This window comes from Mustela lutreola, chromosome 12 (assembly GCF_030435805.1).
Source record: "Mustela lutreola isolate mMusLut2 chromosome 12, mMusLut2.pri, whole genome shotgun sequence".
In the NCBI taxonomy this organism is placed as follows: Eukaryota; Metazoa; Chordata; class Mammalia; order Carnivora; family Mustelidae; genus Mustela; species Mustela lutreola.
Genome location: NC_081301.1, coordinates 4,624,004 through 4,639,031, shown reverse-complemented (window position 1 = coordinate 4,639,031; position 15,028 = coordinate 4,624,004). Strand labels below are relative to the sequence as shown.

Genomic DNA, 15,028 nt, shown 5'->3' with positions numbered 1-15,028 from the left:
GGGGCAGAGGGAGAAGCAGGCTGAGCAGGGAGCCCAGTGTGGGGCTCGATCCCAGGACCCTGGCTGGGATCATGACCTGACGAAGGTAGACGCCTAACCGACTGAGCCACCCAGGCACCCTCATTACATCGGTTTTTGCCATGAAGCTGTAGAAGTCCTTGTGTAGTTTGGATATTAGCCCCACATTAGGTATGATTTGCAAATATTTTCTCACATTCAGTACGGTGCCTTTTCATTTTGTTGATGGTTTCTTTTCCTGTAGAAGCTTTTTAGTTTGATATAGTCCCGCTTGTTTATTTTTACTCTTGTTGCTTTTGCTTTTGGTGTTAAATCCAAAAAATCATTGCCAAGGCTGATGTCAGGGAGTTTTCTGCCTATGTTTTCCCCTAGCAGCTTTATGGTTTCAGGTCTTCAATTCAGGTCTTTACTCTATTTTGAGTTAATTTTTGTGTATAGTGGAAGAAAGGGTCCAGTTCCATTTTTTTTCTTAAGTAGCCTCCACATGCAGTGTGGAGCCCAATGTGGGGCTTGAACTCATGACCCTGAGATTGAAGATCTGACTGGAGAGAAAGAGTTGGATGCCTAACTGACTGAGCCACCCAGGAGCCCACATTCAGCTCCATTCCTTTGTATGTGGCTGGTCAGCCTTCCCAGAACTATTAATGAAAGACTCTCTTTTCTCCACTGTCTGTTCTTGGCTCCTCTGCTGTAAATTAATCAGCCATATATGCATGGGTTTATTTCTGGGCTCTCTGTTTCACTGATGGGTGTGTGTTTATTTACAGTCTCTTTGAGATATAGTATGAAATCAGGGAGTGTGATGGTTTGTTCTTTCTTAAGATTGCTTTGGCTATTCAGGGTCTTTTCTGGTTCTGTACAAATATTAGGATCCCCGTATTTCTGTGGAAAATGCCATTAGGATTTTGATAGCAATAATCTGTGCATTGTTTTGGGTAGAATGGACATTAAAAAAAAAAGATTTTATTTATTTGACAGAGACACAGCGAGAGAGGGACCACAAGCAGGGGGAGTGGGAGAGGGAGAAACTGGCTTCCTGCTGAGCAGGGAGCCCAATGCAGGGCTTGATCCCAGGACTCTGAGATCATGACCTGAGCCAAAAGCAGAAGCCTAACCAACTGAGCCACCCAGGTGCCCCTAGAATGGACATTTGAACAGTGTATTTCAATCCTAGGTACTTTCTTTTTGATGCAATGTAAATGTGTTATTAATGTCCCTTTTTGATAGGTCATTAGTGACTAGAAATGCAATCGTTTTTTTGTGTGTTGGTTTTGTATCTTGCAACTTCATTGAATTCATTCATTAGCTTCAAGTTTTTTTTGGCAGAAAAAAATCTTTTAGGGTTTTCTATATATAATATCATGCCATCTGCAAATGAGTTGTACTTCTTCCTTTTCAACGCGGATGCTTTCTGTTTCTTTTTGTTGCCTAATTGCTGCGGCGAGGACTTTAGCACTAAGTTGAAAAAACCTGGCGAGAATGGGTACCCTTGGCTTGTTCCCAAGCTTGGAGGGAAGACTCAGCTTTTCACCAGTGAGAATGCTGCCAGGTGCGGACTTGTCCGATTTGGTGGCCTTTCTTATACTGAGGTATGTTCCCTCTACACCCACTTTGTTGTGTTTTTATCATAAATGGATGTTGACTTCTGTCACTTTTTCTGCATCTATTGGGATGATTCTATGACTTTATTCCTTCCTTTTGTTAGTGCAGTGAGCGGATCACATTGACTCTCGTGTACGTTGACCCGTCCCTGGAATCCATTCCGCTTGGGTCATCGTGTGCGCGACACTTTCAATGTATTGTTGAATTTGGTTTGCTCTCATTTACTGAGGATGTTTGCATTTGTGTCAATCAAGGCTGTTGGCCTGTGATTTTCTTTTTTCTTAAGATTTTATTTATTTGACAGAGCGAGCACACACAAGCCAGGGAGTGGCAGGCAGAGGAAGCAGGCCCCCCCGCTGAGCAGGGAGCCTGATGTGGGGCTCAATCCCAGGACTCTGGGATCACAGCCTGAGCTGAAGGCAGACACGTAACCAACTGAGCCACCCAGGCGCCCCGGCCTGTGATTTTTCTCTTCTGTGGCATCCTCGTCTGGTTTTGCTATCAGCGGGATGCCTCGTCAACAGAGTGTGGACGTGTTCCCTCTGCTTCTGTTTGTGGAAGTGTTGGAGGAGGTCGGCTGTTCGGTAGAATTCACCAGTGAGGCCACGTGCTTCTGAACTTTGGTTTGTTGTGAGGTTCTTAATGGACGGACTCCATCTGCTCCATTCACTGGTCTGTTTGGCTTTGTTGTATTTTCACAATTCTGTCTTGTATGTTTGTAGGACTTTGTTGATCTCTTCCAGGTTGCCCGGTCATTGTTACATAATTGTTCATAGTGTCTCTTTATGATTCTTTATATTTCTGTGGTATCTGTTGTAACATCAATTTTGTATCTTTTTAAGCAAGCTCTAAGCCCAATGTGGGGCTCGAACTCATGACCCTGAGATCCAAGGTCCCATGTTCTACTGACAGAGCCAGCCAGGTGCTCCTTCTCTCCCCTTTTTAGCTGTAACATCATTTTCATTTTTGAGGAGTCTCTTGGGGAGTCTAGCTACAGATTTGTTAATTTTGTTTCTTTTTAGTCTCTATTTCCCATCTTTGTTATTTCCTTTCTTCTCCTAGCTTTGGGCTTCATTTGTTCTTCCTAGTGGCTGAGGTTGTTCACAAATCAGGTTGTTGATCTTACTTTTCTCCCATCACCTTGCCCCTCAGAACTGCTTTTACAGCACCCTGTACGTTTGGTACGTTGTTTCCATTTTCATTTTTTCAAGGGTTTTTTTTTTTTTTAAAGATTATTTATGTATTTGACAGAGGGAGAGAGATCACAAGTAGGCAGAGAGGCAGGCAGAGAGAGAGGGAGAGGAGGAAGCAGGCCCCTGCTGAGCAGAGAGCCTGATGTGGGGCTCGATCCCAGGACCTTGAGATCATGACCTGAGCCGAAGGCAGAGGCTTAACCCACTGAGCCACCCAGGTGCCCCCCACCTTTTTAAAAAAGATTTTATTTATTTGAGAGAGAATAAGAGACACAGCATGGGGGTGGAGGGTCAGAGGAAGAAGCAGGCTCCTCACTGAGTAGGGAGCCCAGCAAGGGACTTGATCCTGGGGCTCCTCCAGGATCATGACTTGAGCCAAAGGCAGACACTTAACTGACTGAGCCACCCAGTGCCCTGTTCAAAGAATTTTCTTTTCTTTAAGATTTTATTTGAGAGAGAGAGAATGAGAGACAGAGAGTGCAAGAGAGGGGAGCGAGTCAGAGGGAGAAGCAGACGCCCTGCTGAGCAGGGAGCCGGATACGGGACTCCATCCTGGCAGTCCAGGATCACAACCTGAGCCAAAGGCAGTCGCTCAACCAACTGAGCCGCCCAGCGCCCTGTTCAGGGTATTCTGATGTCCCCTTTGGCCCACTGGTTGCTCACTCTCCACATAACGCTTGTCCAGTTTTCTTTTTGTAACTGGTTTTTGGTTTCATATAATTCTGGTTAGGAAAGATGCTTCATGTGATGTCAGACTTCTTAAAAATCCTTAAGACTTGTTTTGTGGCCTGACATGTATGTTCCATGGAGGAGTCTCCATGTGTGTTTGGGGATGTGTATTCTGTTGCTTTGGGATGGAATGTTCCATCAAGTCCATCTAGTCTAATCTGTCCTTTAAGGCAGACGGTTCCTAGTTGATTTTCTGTTTGGATGATCTGCCCACTGATGGGAGCGGCGTACTTAAGTCCTCTATTATTCTATTGCTGTCCCTTTCCCCCTCTAGGTCTATTACTATTTGCTGTGTATAAAGGTGTTCTTGTGTTGGTTCTTATGTTGGTACAAAAGTGTTTACAATTGCTCCATCCTCTTTTTCGGAGGATAATGGTTTCACTTAAGGCTTATGATGCCAGCATAAGTGGGAGCCTTCAAGAATTGGTTTTTAGTTGTTGGTTGTATATTGGAACATATTCAATTTTTTTTTTTCCCCCTGACTGCACAGCTACCTACCTTCGAGGATTCTTTTATTATTATTATTTTTTCGAGAGACAGGGCACAAGTTGAGGTGGGGGGGGCAGGCAGAGAGAATCCCAAGCAGGCTCCATGCCCAGTGTGGGAATGGAGCCCAGGGAAGGACTCAAGTCTCAAGACCCTGAGATCATGACCTGAGCTGAAATCAAGAGTTGAATGCTTAACTAAGCCACCCAGGCACCCCTAATTTTTTTTTTTTTTAAAAGCCCAACATGGGGGATGCCTGGGTGGCTCAGTTGGTTAAGCCACTACCTTCGGCTCAGGTCATGATCCCAGGGTCCTGGGATCGAGTCCCGCATCGGGCTCCTTGCTCAGTGGGGAGCCTGCTTCTCTCTCTGCCTCTGCCTGCCTCTCTGCCTGCTTGTGTTCTCCCACTCTCTCTCTCTAACAAATAAATAAATAAAATCTTAAAAAAAAAAAAAATAAAAGCCCAACATGGGACTTGAAGTCAAGACTGTGAGATGGAGAGTCACACGCTCTACTGTCCCAGCCAGCCCAGCCTGGTAGCTTTCCTTAGTAATCTCGATTTTTCCTTTTCCCTGCTGCGTTGGCTAGCTTCTCCAAGAGAGCGGTGGACAAAGTGACAGCAGGTCCTTAGTTTGTTCTGATTTTAACGGGAATGCTCTGAGTATTTTAACATTAAGTATAACGTTTGCATGGAATTTCTGGAAGGGGACTTTGATCAATTAAGTTTTTGATTTCTAAGAGTTTTAAATGAAAATTATGGGTGTTGCATTTCTAACAAAGGCCGAGGTGATTATATGTATTCTTCCTTCAGTTTGTTCATATGGTACACTCAGGAGGAGCTAGGCCATGTTGTGAACGTTTATAAACCCAGCAATCTCGGTGGGTTCGCTCGCACAGGGTCACTTCTTATGTGAAGTTGAGTTGGGGATGGTGGGGGTGGTCCCTGTCTGGTTCCCTCCGTTTAGAGCTCTGCCATCTCAGCATCTGGACTCGAAGTGTGTCCGGGTGGGGAAAGAGTGCGCATGAAGGGGGCACCCATGCCGAGTTCCCAGGCCCAAGTGACATGTCTCGCCCCTTGGGTCTCATGGACCTCCCTGTGGCGGATCTGGGAAGCACATCTCCCCGGTGCCCAGGAAGCAGAGGTTCACCAGGTGGGGGCACCCGGATAAGCTATGGAGCACGAAGGTCTGGAATGGTCGCCAGCTCACTGACATTCCGTCCTTACATTTAAGGGTAAGCCCAGCGTGGTCAGGGGGTATGGACTTCTATATGCTCCTGGCTTGGGGTTGCTAAGATTATTTTAGAAGTTTTGTGCAAGTATTTGCCTGTAATTTTCTCGGATGGTTGTCTGGGTTTGATGTCAAGACTATGTTCTACTCGATGAGTTGGGAAGTGTTCCCCTTTTTGTTCCCAGGCGCGTGTGCTTAAGACTAAAGCGACTTGTTTGGCATGAATTGTTGGTGAGCCTGTGTGGACCGGAGGTCTGTGAGCGGAGTTCAGGTACCTCCTCATGTGGCATTTACCATGGCTGTCATGGTTCGGTGGGGTGGGGGGTAATTTAGTTAAGAGCGTGAATGAAGGAAGGGGTCTGCGGAGTGCTTGGGACCCACACCTCTGTGTGTGCGCGGAGAAGTGATCGTACCAGACCCCGTTCCAGGTATTAACTCACTGTGCCTTCAGAGACCTGGGGGGTAAAAGCTGTCACCACCCCAGCCCCAGCTGGGAAGCCTGGGCAGCAGAGCGGGGGCCACTTACCTAGCGTCACACGGCCTCTCACTACAGACCCAGGACCGGAGCCCGTCTTAGCCAAGGGTGAAGTTCCTCCAGGGTGTCCCCAGCAAATGCGGAACCAGAATGACCCATGCCCTGCCTGACTGGGTTCCTAAGTCACGCGCCCCTAGTGGGTAAGACAAACTAACGAAGGAGGGGTGGTTTCCGGGAATGTGCGGGGTCTGCCTCTCCCGCTGCTGGAGGGAGCTGTGCGGAGCCCCTGCACCCCTCCCAGGGCCGGACACGGATCCGAGGTCTGAGCGTGGGTGGGGGGGGGTAGGGAGGTGTCACTCCCAGGTCCTCTGCTCCTGAGCTGCTGGATTAAGCACGCAGGTTGCTTGTGCCGTGTGGGGGTGGCGGTGGGACCCAGGTGCTTCTCCAGGCTGAGGGCAGCGGCGTGCCCTGCGGTTCTGGGTGGCAGGTTCAGCACAGATGTCTGCACCCGGCCTGTGACCTCCTGGTCACCTGCAGGAGAGGGGCCAGCCCAGGTGGTTCTTGGTACTGGCGGCTAGTAGAGGACTCAGCAGCTGACCGCCTCTCTCTCAGATGCTGGGGGTGACACACAGGCTGGGTTGAAGTCCAAGGGCTCGGCACAGCAGGAGATGTAGCCCCGTCAGAGCACAGAAACCGGAACGTGTGGGGCTGTTTCCAAACCTGTGCATGCTGCCTCGGGGCAGGCGGGACACAGAATGGTACAGAAGGCATGCCTTCACAGCCCCTGCCTTAGGGGCTTTGGAAAGTAGCTCCAGGTACCTCTGTGCCCCCAGAATTCTACCCTAGAAATTTCAGCTTTGACCAGCAGGCTGGGGAGCAGTAGGGGACGTGCACTAATCACTTACGGGGCACAAGACGGGGAGAGAAAATTCCAGATGGGCTGGTGGCCTCGGTCCCACCCTCCCCAAAGGGCAGAAGCCCCCCCATGGGGGGGGCAGCTCTATGGTCACGCGGACGCAGCTTTCATCCGTGTTTATTCTCCTTTCGTATAAAAGTTACAGGTTTGAAATGTCTGCAGGAAGATACCACCATCAGCCAGGTTAGTGGGGATACATATATATTACAATGTAATAGGGGGAGGCGTGGAGTGGGGGGAGAGGGAGGTGCTTCTGAAAGGTTGGGTTCCTTCTGACCTGGCGTGCGGCCGCCCTTCCCTGGCTCCAGCACTGCCCCACAGGGAACACTGGGTACTGGTCCCCCAGACCGATCAGAGCCCAGATGAGTGGCTGGCACGGGGTGGGAAGCCTGCCAGCCAGGAATTAAACGCACACGGCCCCTGCGGTCCTCACGCAGGGACCCCCGTCCCCCACACTGCCTCCCTCTGCCTGGCAGGGCTCCCAGAGGGGAGGGGCCGGAAGGTAAAGCCCCCATCCCCATCCGCGGACGGGCGTGTGAGGTGCAGACCGACCCGGCATGAGTATTTGGGCCGCAGCGGCCGCCCCCCGCACGCAGCAGCCTCTGGCAGCGCTGGGCTAGGCAGGTCAAGACGGGAAGGGGGAGGACGCGACCTCAGTGAGGGGACTCCTGCCCCCGCACTGAAGAACAGCGACCACACGCTTTAAATAGGAAAGTGACACGTTGGGCCCGAGGCAGCCAGAGCACTGCCCGAGGGCGCGCCGCTGGCATTTCACACGTTCTCCCCTCTAGGTCCAGGACCCCAAAACGAGAGCGGAGAAAGCTGCTCAGAACCCAGGAAAGACTCAAAGTGACACGGTTGTTTAAGAAGTTCGACCCTGGCATTTGCTTGACCAAGTGAAGGCAGGTGAAGCCTTGGAGAAGCCAGCACTCAGTCAGCCAATCAGGACCCGAGGGGCAGGGGGACAGCGGCCCCTCCGTGTGCGGGGACCGCCCGGCGGACCTGCCTCCGACAGTCCACCTCACCAGTGAGTGCGGCTTCCAACCAGGAAGACGGGGAGAGCGAGCGGTCCCCGGGACAGGGGGTAGGAGCCGGGCCAGTCAGCCTCAACAGGCACCTCCAGAGCCACGGCCGCCCCGTCCTAAACCGGGCAGAATCGCTGCGCACCGGGGGGGGGGAGGTCGGAGAGGCACCCCTGGGCCCCACCAGGATGGAGCAAGGTGGGAAGGGAGCCCCCGGGGGCCGGGAGACAGGAGACGGGAGTTTAAGGCACACAGCAAGCAACAGAGGAGGGACCTGGGCCTTCCCCGGACAGAACCGCCCCTCCGCTCTCCGACTTCATTCACCCGGGAGGACGTCCGGCCCCGCTCGCTAAACCTCCACCCTCCCTTGCTCCATCGTCTGCCCCAGCTCCCCCAAGTGCCGGGCGGTCGGGGAGGCGAAGGGCCGGTACCGTGACGGGAGCCCCGGCCCCGGCGCTGCTGAAAGGCCACCTGGTGAACCTTTCCGGGCCACGTCAAAAGCTCACACCATCTTGCATGAAGCAGCAGGGCAAGGAAAGTACAAGGAGCCTCCCGGGTCTTCTCTGCTTCCTGCCGACCCGACTGACAGTCCCTGGGGTACAGCCCCCACCTCTCAGCGTCCACTCATTAGTCACTGCAGCCGATTCGGGAGCCTCAAACGGAAGGGAGGGGTGAAGAGAGTGCCAGTGTGCCTTGGCCTGCCGCTCTCCCGTGCGGCTCCCAGGCCAGGGGGTGGGAGGGGTGAGGAAGACGGAAGTGAAAGCAGAAACCGGAACCAAAACCAAACCACGGGCTCACAAACCAGGAACGAGACCTGCCTGCTGGCTCCACGGTGGGCCTGGCGTCCGCTCCCGTGGAGAAGAGGAGCCGGAAGCTGCTGGGGCTCCTGCCTGGCACAGCAGAGGGCTGGCTGAGCCCTGGGGCCGGGACACGTGCAGCCTGCCCGGGGCCAGGTCCAAGGTCCCTCCCGGTCTGGGCAGCCCTCAGAGCCTCTCTCGAGCGCTCTCCTCGCTCACGGCACCTGCTCCTAGGTCTTCTCCTCCCGGTCTGTTTTTCTCCTCGTGATGTTCCTAGGTTTGATTTTCAGAGAGAGTTCCCACAGGGCCTCCTCCGCCAAGTGGTCGCTGAAGTCATTGAAGAAGTTTATGATGTCCTCATTTCTTCGGATATCATAGTGCCTGTGGGGGGGCCTCCAGTCAGGACCGGCGTGGGGCCAGCAGGCCAGCATGGCCTCCTGGAGGGGCCGTGCGCATGGTCCCGGCACCCGAGCACCCCACAGGCGGAGGGAGGGCTGGTGGCAGGAGCCCGCTTGCCCTTCTGCACGCTGCCCTGGGGACCCCCCCATTCCTCGGGCCCCCGTGCTGCAGTCTCCCTGGGTGCGGCGAGCCCCCACCTCGGTGCAGACCCTGGTGTTCCTTCATCCCCGCCCCCCTCGCGCCTTGGGGGGCCCAGCGCGAGCGCCCCGGTACTCACGCCTGCTGGAAGCACCGCATGCTATCCAGAATGTTGAACTGCTGCCACCGTTTGGAAAAATTCACCTTCCCGTCAATATAGTCTGGGTTGCCCAAGTGAACAAAGGTGAGGTCCTGCAGGATAAGCCCCCTGGGAGGACGGAGAGGCCCGGTTACTGCTCCGGAGAGCATGTCTGGCCTGTGTTGGTCTCTTCCTGCGTGAACTCCTGACCCAGAAACTCTGGGTCCGTGGGAAAGCCAGCTCGGGTATGGGAGGAGCCTCGTAAAATTAATACATGAACAGGAAAAAAAATAGCAAACCCAAAGCCCACGAGAGAACGTGAAGCCGTAAGGTGAGTGATGGGGCCCAGGTGACACACAGCTGGGAGCCCAGCCGCCACCCCCCAGGGAGAGCACGGTAGCAGCCCCCGCCCGAGGCCATTGCGGAGTCTTCTGCTCCCTCATGAAGAGGTTCCCCGCGTCTACCCGCTTAGTAAGGGCTCTGGCGACAAACTGGTCTAGCTTTGACTTTTTCCACTATTGCCTTCAGCTTATGTGACGAGGGCTGTTTCCGCGTTTCCTCCATGCCTTGGCTCACCGTGGGGAAACGCTCTCGGGGCTCCTGGGTGACTGACTATAAAGCCCTCCGGCTACTGTAAGGTGAAGCCAAGGCTGAGGACCCTTGGCGGCAGGGCGGGGGAAGAGAAGTCCTGTTCCCGGAAGGAAGCATCAGTGGGCTGGGAGACGGGAGACTGGACCCTTCCTTTCTGTTCAAAACACCTCCGTGTTACAGTTTAAAACAGAAGTCCAACGTCTGAGCTGGAAACCCTGAAGGGAGGGTTTCTCTCTCTCCCGGTAGGTTCCCCCCCTCCCTGGGGAGCAGCCAGCAGGGCAAAGCTGCGGGGGGCTCTACTCACAGGTAGGGGATGCACGGGGGCTCCACCTCGGAGAGGGCAGCCCGGTAGGCACGGAAGGAGGACGAGCTGTCGATCAGTGTGCAGTACTCAGCCAGGCCCTGGGTGGGAGGGACCGTGTGTGAGACCCTGGGGCCTGCCTCGGCTGCAGGGAGACCGGGCCTACTGTGGGAACGGGCTCCCAGGCCCGTGTGTACCCGCTGCAGAACCCTGGCTCCAAGCCCCCACTGCCCGTGGCGTGTACGGGGCCTGGCGCCGGGCCTCCTGCTGGGGGCCGCCCCGCACTGTAACCCGAGGGGAATTCTCGAGCACACAGGGAACGGTGCCATCCCCGGCTCCGAGCCGGTCTTGGCTCCTTGCTGCACTCAAGACAGAGCTGCCGAGGCTTAGCAGGCGACCTGAGCGCCCCCCGCACACAGCAGGCGCTTCTGGCCCACCCACCCCGCTCGCCTCTTCACCTGTTAGCTACCTTGCACCCTGATGCGTCACCTCTTCGGGACCTCCTGGCTGTTTCTGTGGCAGCCACGGTGAAGGTCCCACACTTCTCCAAACCAGACTTACAACTGTCCCTTAGTGTCACCCCTTGAGGGAACACCTGGGTGGCCCAGCTGACATCCAGCCCCCGTGGGCTCTGCCTTTCTTCTCACGGAGCCTCCCCACACAAGGATCGAGGTCCTCACCGGGCCTCCCCAAGGCCCTCATGGTCCAGAGCAGGTCCCCTCCCGAGTGACACGGGCCGGCCTCTGTCCTGCTGCTTGCGCTTGCCAGTCTCTACACGCTTCTGTCCCTCTGCCCGGGGCTTCCCTTCCCTCTCGGAAAACTCTCCCTGTTTCGGTCTTGGTATGACTGACCCTTCCTCAGGGACCTCCCTGACGCCCGAATGGGCCACACCAACCCGTCCCTGCCCTTTTGGCATTACCCTAAAGAAATCAATAGGTCTGGCCTGTTCACAGTATGTCCCCAAGGACGAGTGCTGCCGCCAGCCCGGAGCAGCCCCTCCAGAAGGAAGCAAGCAGTGAAGCAGGGACCCAGGTACGGGCCCGCAGCCAGGCAGCAGGACCCTGTGAGGGGACAACCCCAGCACCAACCACGCAGCCCCTCTGGACCCAAAGGTCGGACATAAGCCACAGCAAGCCAAGGGGCGGCGGGGTGGCTGGCGGCCAAGCGGACACCTGAGTGCCTTCCCCCATGGCGGGTCCCCAGGGCCAGCCTGCCTCCCTCCCAGCCACTCACCTCCGAGGTCTGCTTCTGCCACTCCAGCCTGCGGATGGGAGCCGAGTCCAGTGCTGAGAGGATGGCCAGGTAGGAGTTAAAGTTGTTCAGCTTCCGTAAGTGCTGCAGAGAGAGGGAGAGGCGGCCATGAGGCAGGCCCAGGACTCCTGGGCGGGGTCCGAAGGAGCCGACTCCGGGGATGGCGGCCGCCGCTACCTTCATGATCTTGATGAACTTCAACAGCAGCCGCTCCCGGTCCTGGGCTTTTTCTTGTAACATGATTATTGACCGGACCCTGTAAGACCAAAGGGCAGAAGAGCTGGCTGAGCTGACTGGTCTCCTTTTAGACCCCTAGGTGGTCCTGGAGGAGGGAGAGACACCCGCACCACATGCCCGGGGCTTCCAAGACACCAAGCACAGCCCCCGATCTGTGCTCTCGAGGAGCTCACAGCATCCCAGGGACAGGCCGAGAGGTCACACACAGTGTGACAGGGACCTTGGGCCATGTGTGCTGATGGACACTTTGGAGCATCCAAGTAGACTTTCCTGATGAGCGCTGACCCCAGCACTCTTGGATCTGGAAATGCTCCTCCTATGGCCTTGGGACTCCCTTAGGAGACGAGAGCATGGCGTTAGGAGGGTACCTTGAGAACCTCGGCGGCCACCACAAGCCCAGCCTCGCACGAGGACTTCACCGTGGCCTGGAGACCCTGTGGATTCACGGGGGGCCACTGCCAGGGCATCTGGAGCAAGCGCCGCCTCTGCTGTGTCTTTGGATCCAGGGCACACCCTGAGGACTATGGCTCTGGGGGGCCCTGCGCCACCTCCTCGGAAGTCCCCGAGGGCTATGGCAGAGGCGGTACTCAGGGCTCTGTGCAGCGTCCGCCTGCCTACACACCACCGCCTCCCAGGGCGGCTTGCTACGGCTCAGCTCACGTTGCTGGGGAGCGGAGCAAAGCTGGCAAAGTGGGACATGACCCAGGTCCCCTCCAACAAGCAGTCCTCACCACGTTTAACAACTCATAGATGTTCCGGCAGTGGGCGCAGTGCTGGCTGCGTGGCTACCCCCGCTCAGGGGGCACCTTCAGGTCACGTCTTGAAAAGCTAACCATTCTGTTACATGTTGTAGTATAAACACATCTTTGGCTTCATTTTGCTTTAAGAATTCAGGCCTAATTAAAGTATTACTAGAACGTACACCTTTGCTGTTCTCTTCAGGCAGCAGCCTGTGAGGCTCAGCCCTGAGGCTGCCTGGCAGTGGGGGAGCTGGGCAGTGACGAGCGCGGAATGGCACCGCAGACACCCCTGTCCCTGCCACCGCCTATGGCAGACATTACCAATCGATCCTGGCACTCCTTGCAGCCGCCCCCTCAGCCAGTGGGCTCTCTGCTGCCTGCAGTTCCCAAGTAATGCCCAGGGCCTCGGAAGGAGCTGGGAAGAATAGGGCACCTCCTCCTGTGGGAGGGAGAGCACGGGGACCCGGCCAGACGTGCTGCCAGAGAGAACCAGGGCTTCGCACAGCCACCCCTTCTTACCAGTAGGACATGTTGTTGAAGTGCTCTGTGAACTGGGTCAAGTTTGGGCTCTTCTCCTCATTCTGCTCTTTTGCCCAAAGCAAAACCTCAGGAATCTGGAAAAGGAAGTAGACTGGATGGAACTAGAGCCCTCTGGCTTCCTGGCGAGTTTCTCCTGCTGAGGGACCAGCAGCAGCTGCTCATCCCGGGGCAGGGGACAGCCTTCTCCGCAGCCCCCAGCCCCCCCCCCCCCCACTTCACTGCATACCTCTATTTTATAAAAGAGCTCAGCATCCAGCAGGGTCAGCTGCTCGGCTATTTCATGGCTGTGAAAGTCATGCAAAGTCCCTGGCCTAGAAGACAGAGACTCGAGATGAGCAGTGGGGACGGGGATGACCGGAGCCGGCTGGGCGCCGTCCTGCGGCCTCACGGCTGGGCGGCCAGAGCCAGCAGCCGCCCCAAGCCTGGCCCCCAGCAGGGCAGCACCAGATCGCACTCTTGCTGGGGACCATGGCACCTCTGCTGGGTGGGTCCCATGGCTTAGCACAGACAACTGTGCTGCACGAGAACTCGGCCGGACTCCACAGCCGGGGCCCAGCGGGGACAGACGGTGTCACAGGGATGAAGGCTGAAATGCTTGCTGGCCAGGCCACCGGCAACGGAGTAGGTCATGGAGGTTCATAGGAAGGTTCAGCAGGGCCCAGAGGGCGGGCGGGGGTAGGGACGGTTGGGAACGCACAGCTGCCCATCAGTGCCAGGAAGACAAGAGCCGACCACAGCAGAAATGCATGCACCTGTCTCCTGTCCCAGTAAGTGCCACCCCCGCTTCCTGGTTAAAAAGGGGAATTTAAAAAATCACCCATCATGACCCCCTGGAGAAGAAGCCCAGCCCTGGGGAAGCCACGGGGCTGTCCAGAAGACCTCCTGTCACAGGGTCTGGGCAGAACCAGGACGTGGGGCTCTAGGGCTGGGAGGTGGCTACCAGGCACCACTCCTGCCAGAAGAGGACAGCTGGCGGCTCACCTGGCGGCTACGCCCCGGGCTGCCAGGGGCTGGTCGGAGTTGGCACACCTGAGCAGCTTCTTCTGGTCCACCTTGTCCAGAATGTTCTTCCGGAGCACGCGGGCCAGGCTGAGCTCCCCGCTGCACACCAAGCGGAAGACCAGCTCCATCAGCAGCTTCAAGATCTCTTCTGTCAACTCCACAAGGCTAGAGGACCAAGGGCCACACAGTGAGGGGCCCTGTGTCACTGCCCAGGAAGAGGACGGCTACCACAGCGCCCACAATCCACCTCAGAATACTGAAGGATCATGTGGCAGCGACCAGCAGGGCTTGGAAACCTCTTCAGGGAAGAGAGCAAGAAAAGGCGTGGAGACGGCCACCTCAGAAGCACTGGGAGCGGTCCCACGGGTGACACAGAACGGCCACTCTCAGCAAATGCTTGTTGGCATGGGACAAGCTCCAGCACCCACGTGCAGGCCTGGGTCAGGGAGACCGTCCCACTCCAGCCCAGACCCTGAGGCAGCCCCTGGTCCCCTGGGTGGTGAGTCATTGAGGCCCCCGCCCGCAGGACGCTCCTGCACTCCCTCTGCACGGTTCTGTGCTCGGTGGTCAGTTTTGGTGCCGTCCGGGGTGGAGGCCATTCTCTCTGCAGGACGGAAATGCCTTGAAGGCAGGGCCCGCGGCTTCCTTCTCTCCGGCTCTCCGGAGCAGCTGGACATGCGCTTGTTAAGTGAGTACTGAGTCAGGGTGGGCGGTGCTGGGTTAGAGCAGGAGGCTGCCCCTGCCCACTGACCCTGTGGCTGCTGGGGACCAGGCCTAAGCTGCACGTGCAAGGGATGGCCCCACGAGGAGATCGGTGTGGCCCGTGCCTGGTCTGGGTGGCTGGGTCATTCTTCTCCAGAGTCCTGCTCAGGTGGGCAAGCACAAGCCCGACCCAGAGCTGCATGGGGGGGCCTCTGTGGGCACACAGCTTGGGGGAAGCAGATGAACGGGACAGGATGTCCCAGTCTAAGCAAGGAAGCCTACCCCCGCTGGGAAACCCTGGGGTGCCCCAGGCCTGCCGGGCTCCCTGCCACCTCCTGGGCACAAGCACTCACCAGAGCTCGTCCACCACCCGCACCAGCACGAAGAACGTGTTCTTGCTGACACGCTTCTTGAATGTGTCGGCAAAGGGAGAGAACTTCTCGTACGTGGAGTGTGGGTTAAGGAAAGTCATTCTCACACAGGCAGGGCTGGGGGGGGGCTACCTTGTCCCCGCTGCCGCT

General features: G+C 56.3%; 1 protein-coding gene across 18 annotated transcripts in view; it reads right to left on the bottom strand.

Annotated features, from left to right (window-relative positions):
- Positions 1 to 6,749: 6,749 nt before the first annotated feature.
- RAPGEF1 (Rap guanine nucleotide exchange factor 1) overlaps positions 6,750 to 15,028 on the bottom strand; it is a 134,851-nt gene continuing 126,572 nt past the window's right edge. For all 18 annotated transcript variants that reach the window (XM_059142361.1, XM_059142367.1, XM_059142375.1 and 15 more), the window contains 9 exons: positions 14,861 to 14,952; positions 13,785 to 13,970; positions 13,030 to 13,114; positions 12,783 to 12,877; positions 11,464 to 11,542; positions 11,269 to 11,370; positions 10,039 to 10,136; positions 9,144 to 9,272; positions 6,750 to 8,848 (listed from right to left, as the gene is read on the bottom strand). In XM_059142361.1, the coding sequence (XP_058998344.1) occupies positions 8,698 to 8,848; positions 9,144 to 9,272; positions 10,039 to 10,136; positions 11,269 to 11,370; positions 11,464 to 11,542; positions 12,783 to 12,877; positions 13,030 to 13,114; positions 13,785 to 13,970; positions 14,861 to 14,952 (1,017 nt within the window). In that variant the 3' untranslated portion in view covers positions 6,750 to 8,697. The remainder of the gene's footprint in view (positions 8,849 to 9,143; positions 9,273 to 10,038; positions 10,137 to 11,268; positions 11,371 to 11,463; positions 11,543 to 12,782; positions 12,878 to 13,029; positions 13,115 to 13,784; positions 13,971 to 14,860; positions 14,953 to 15,028) is intronic.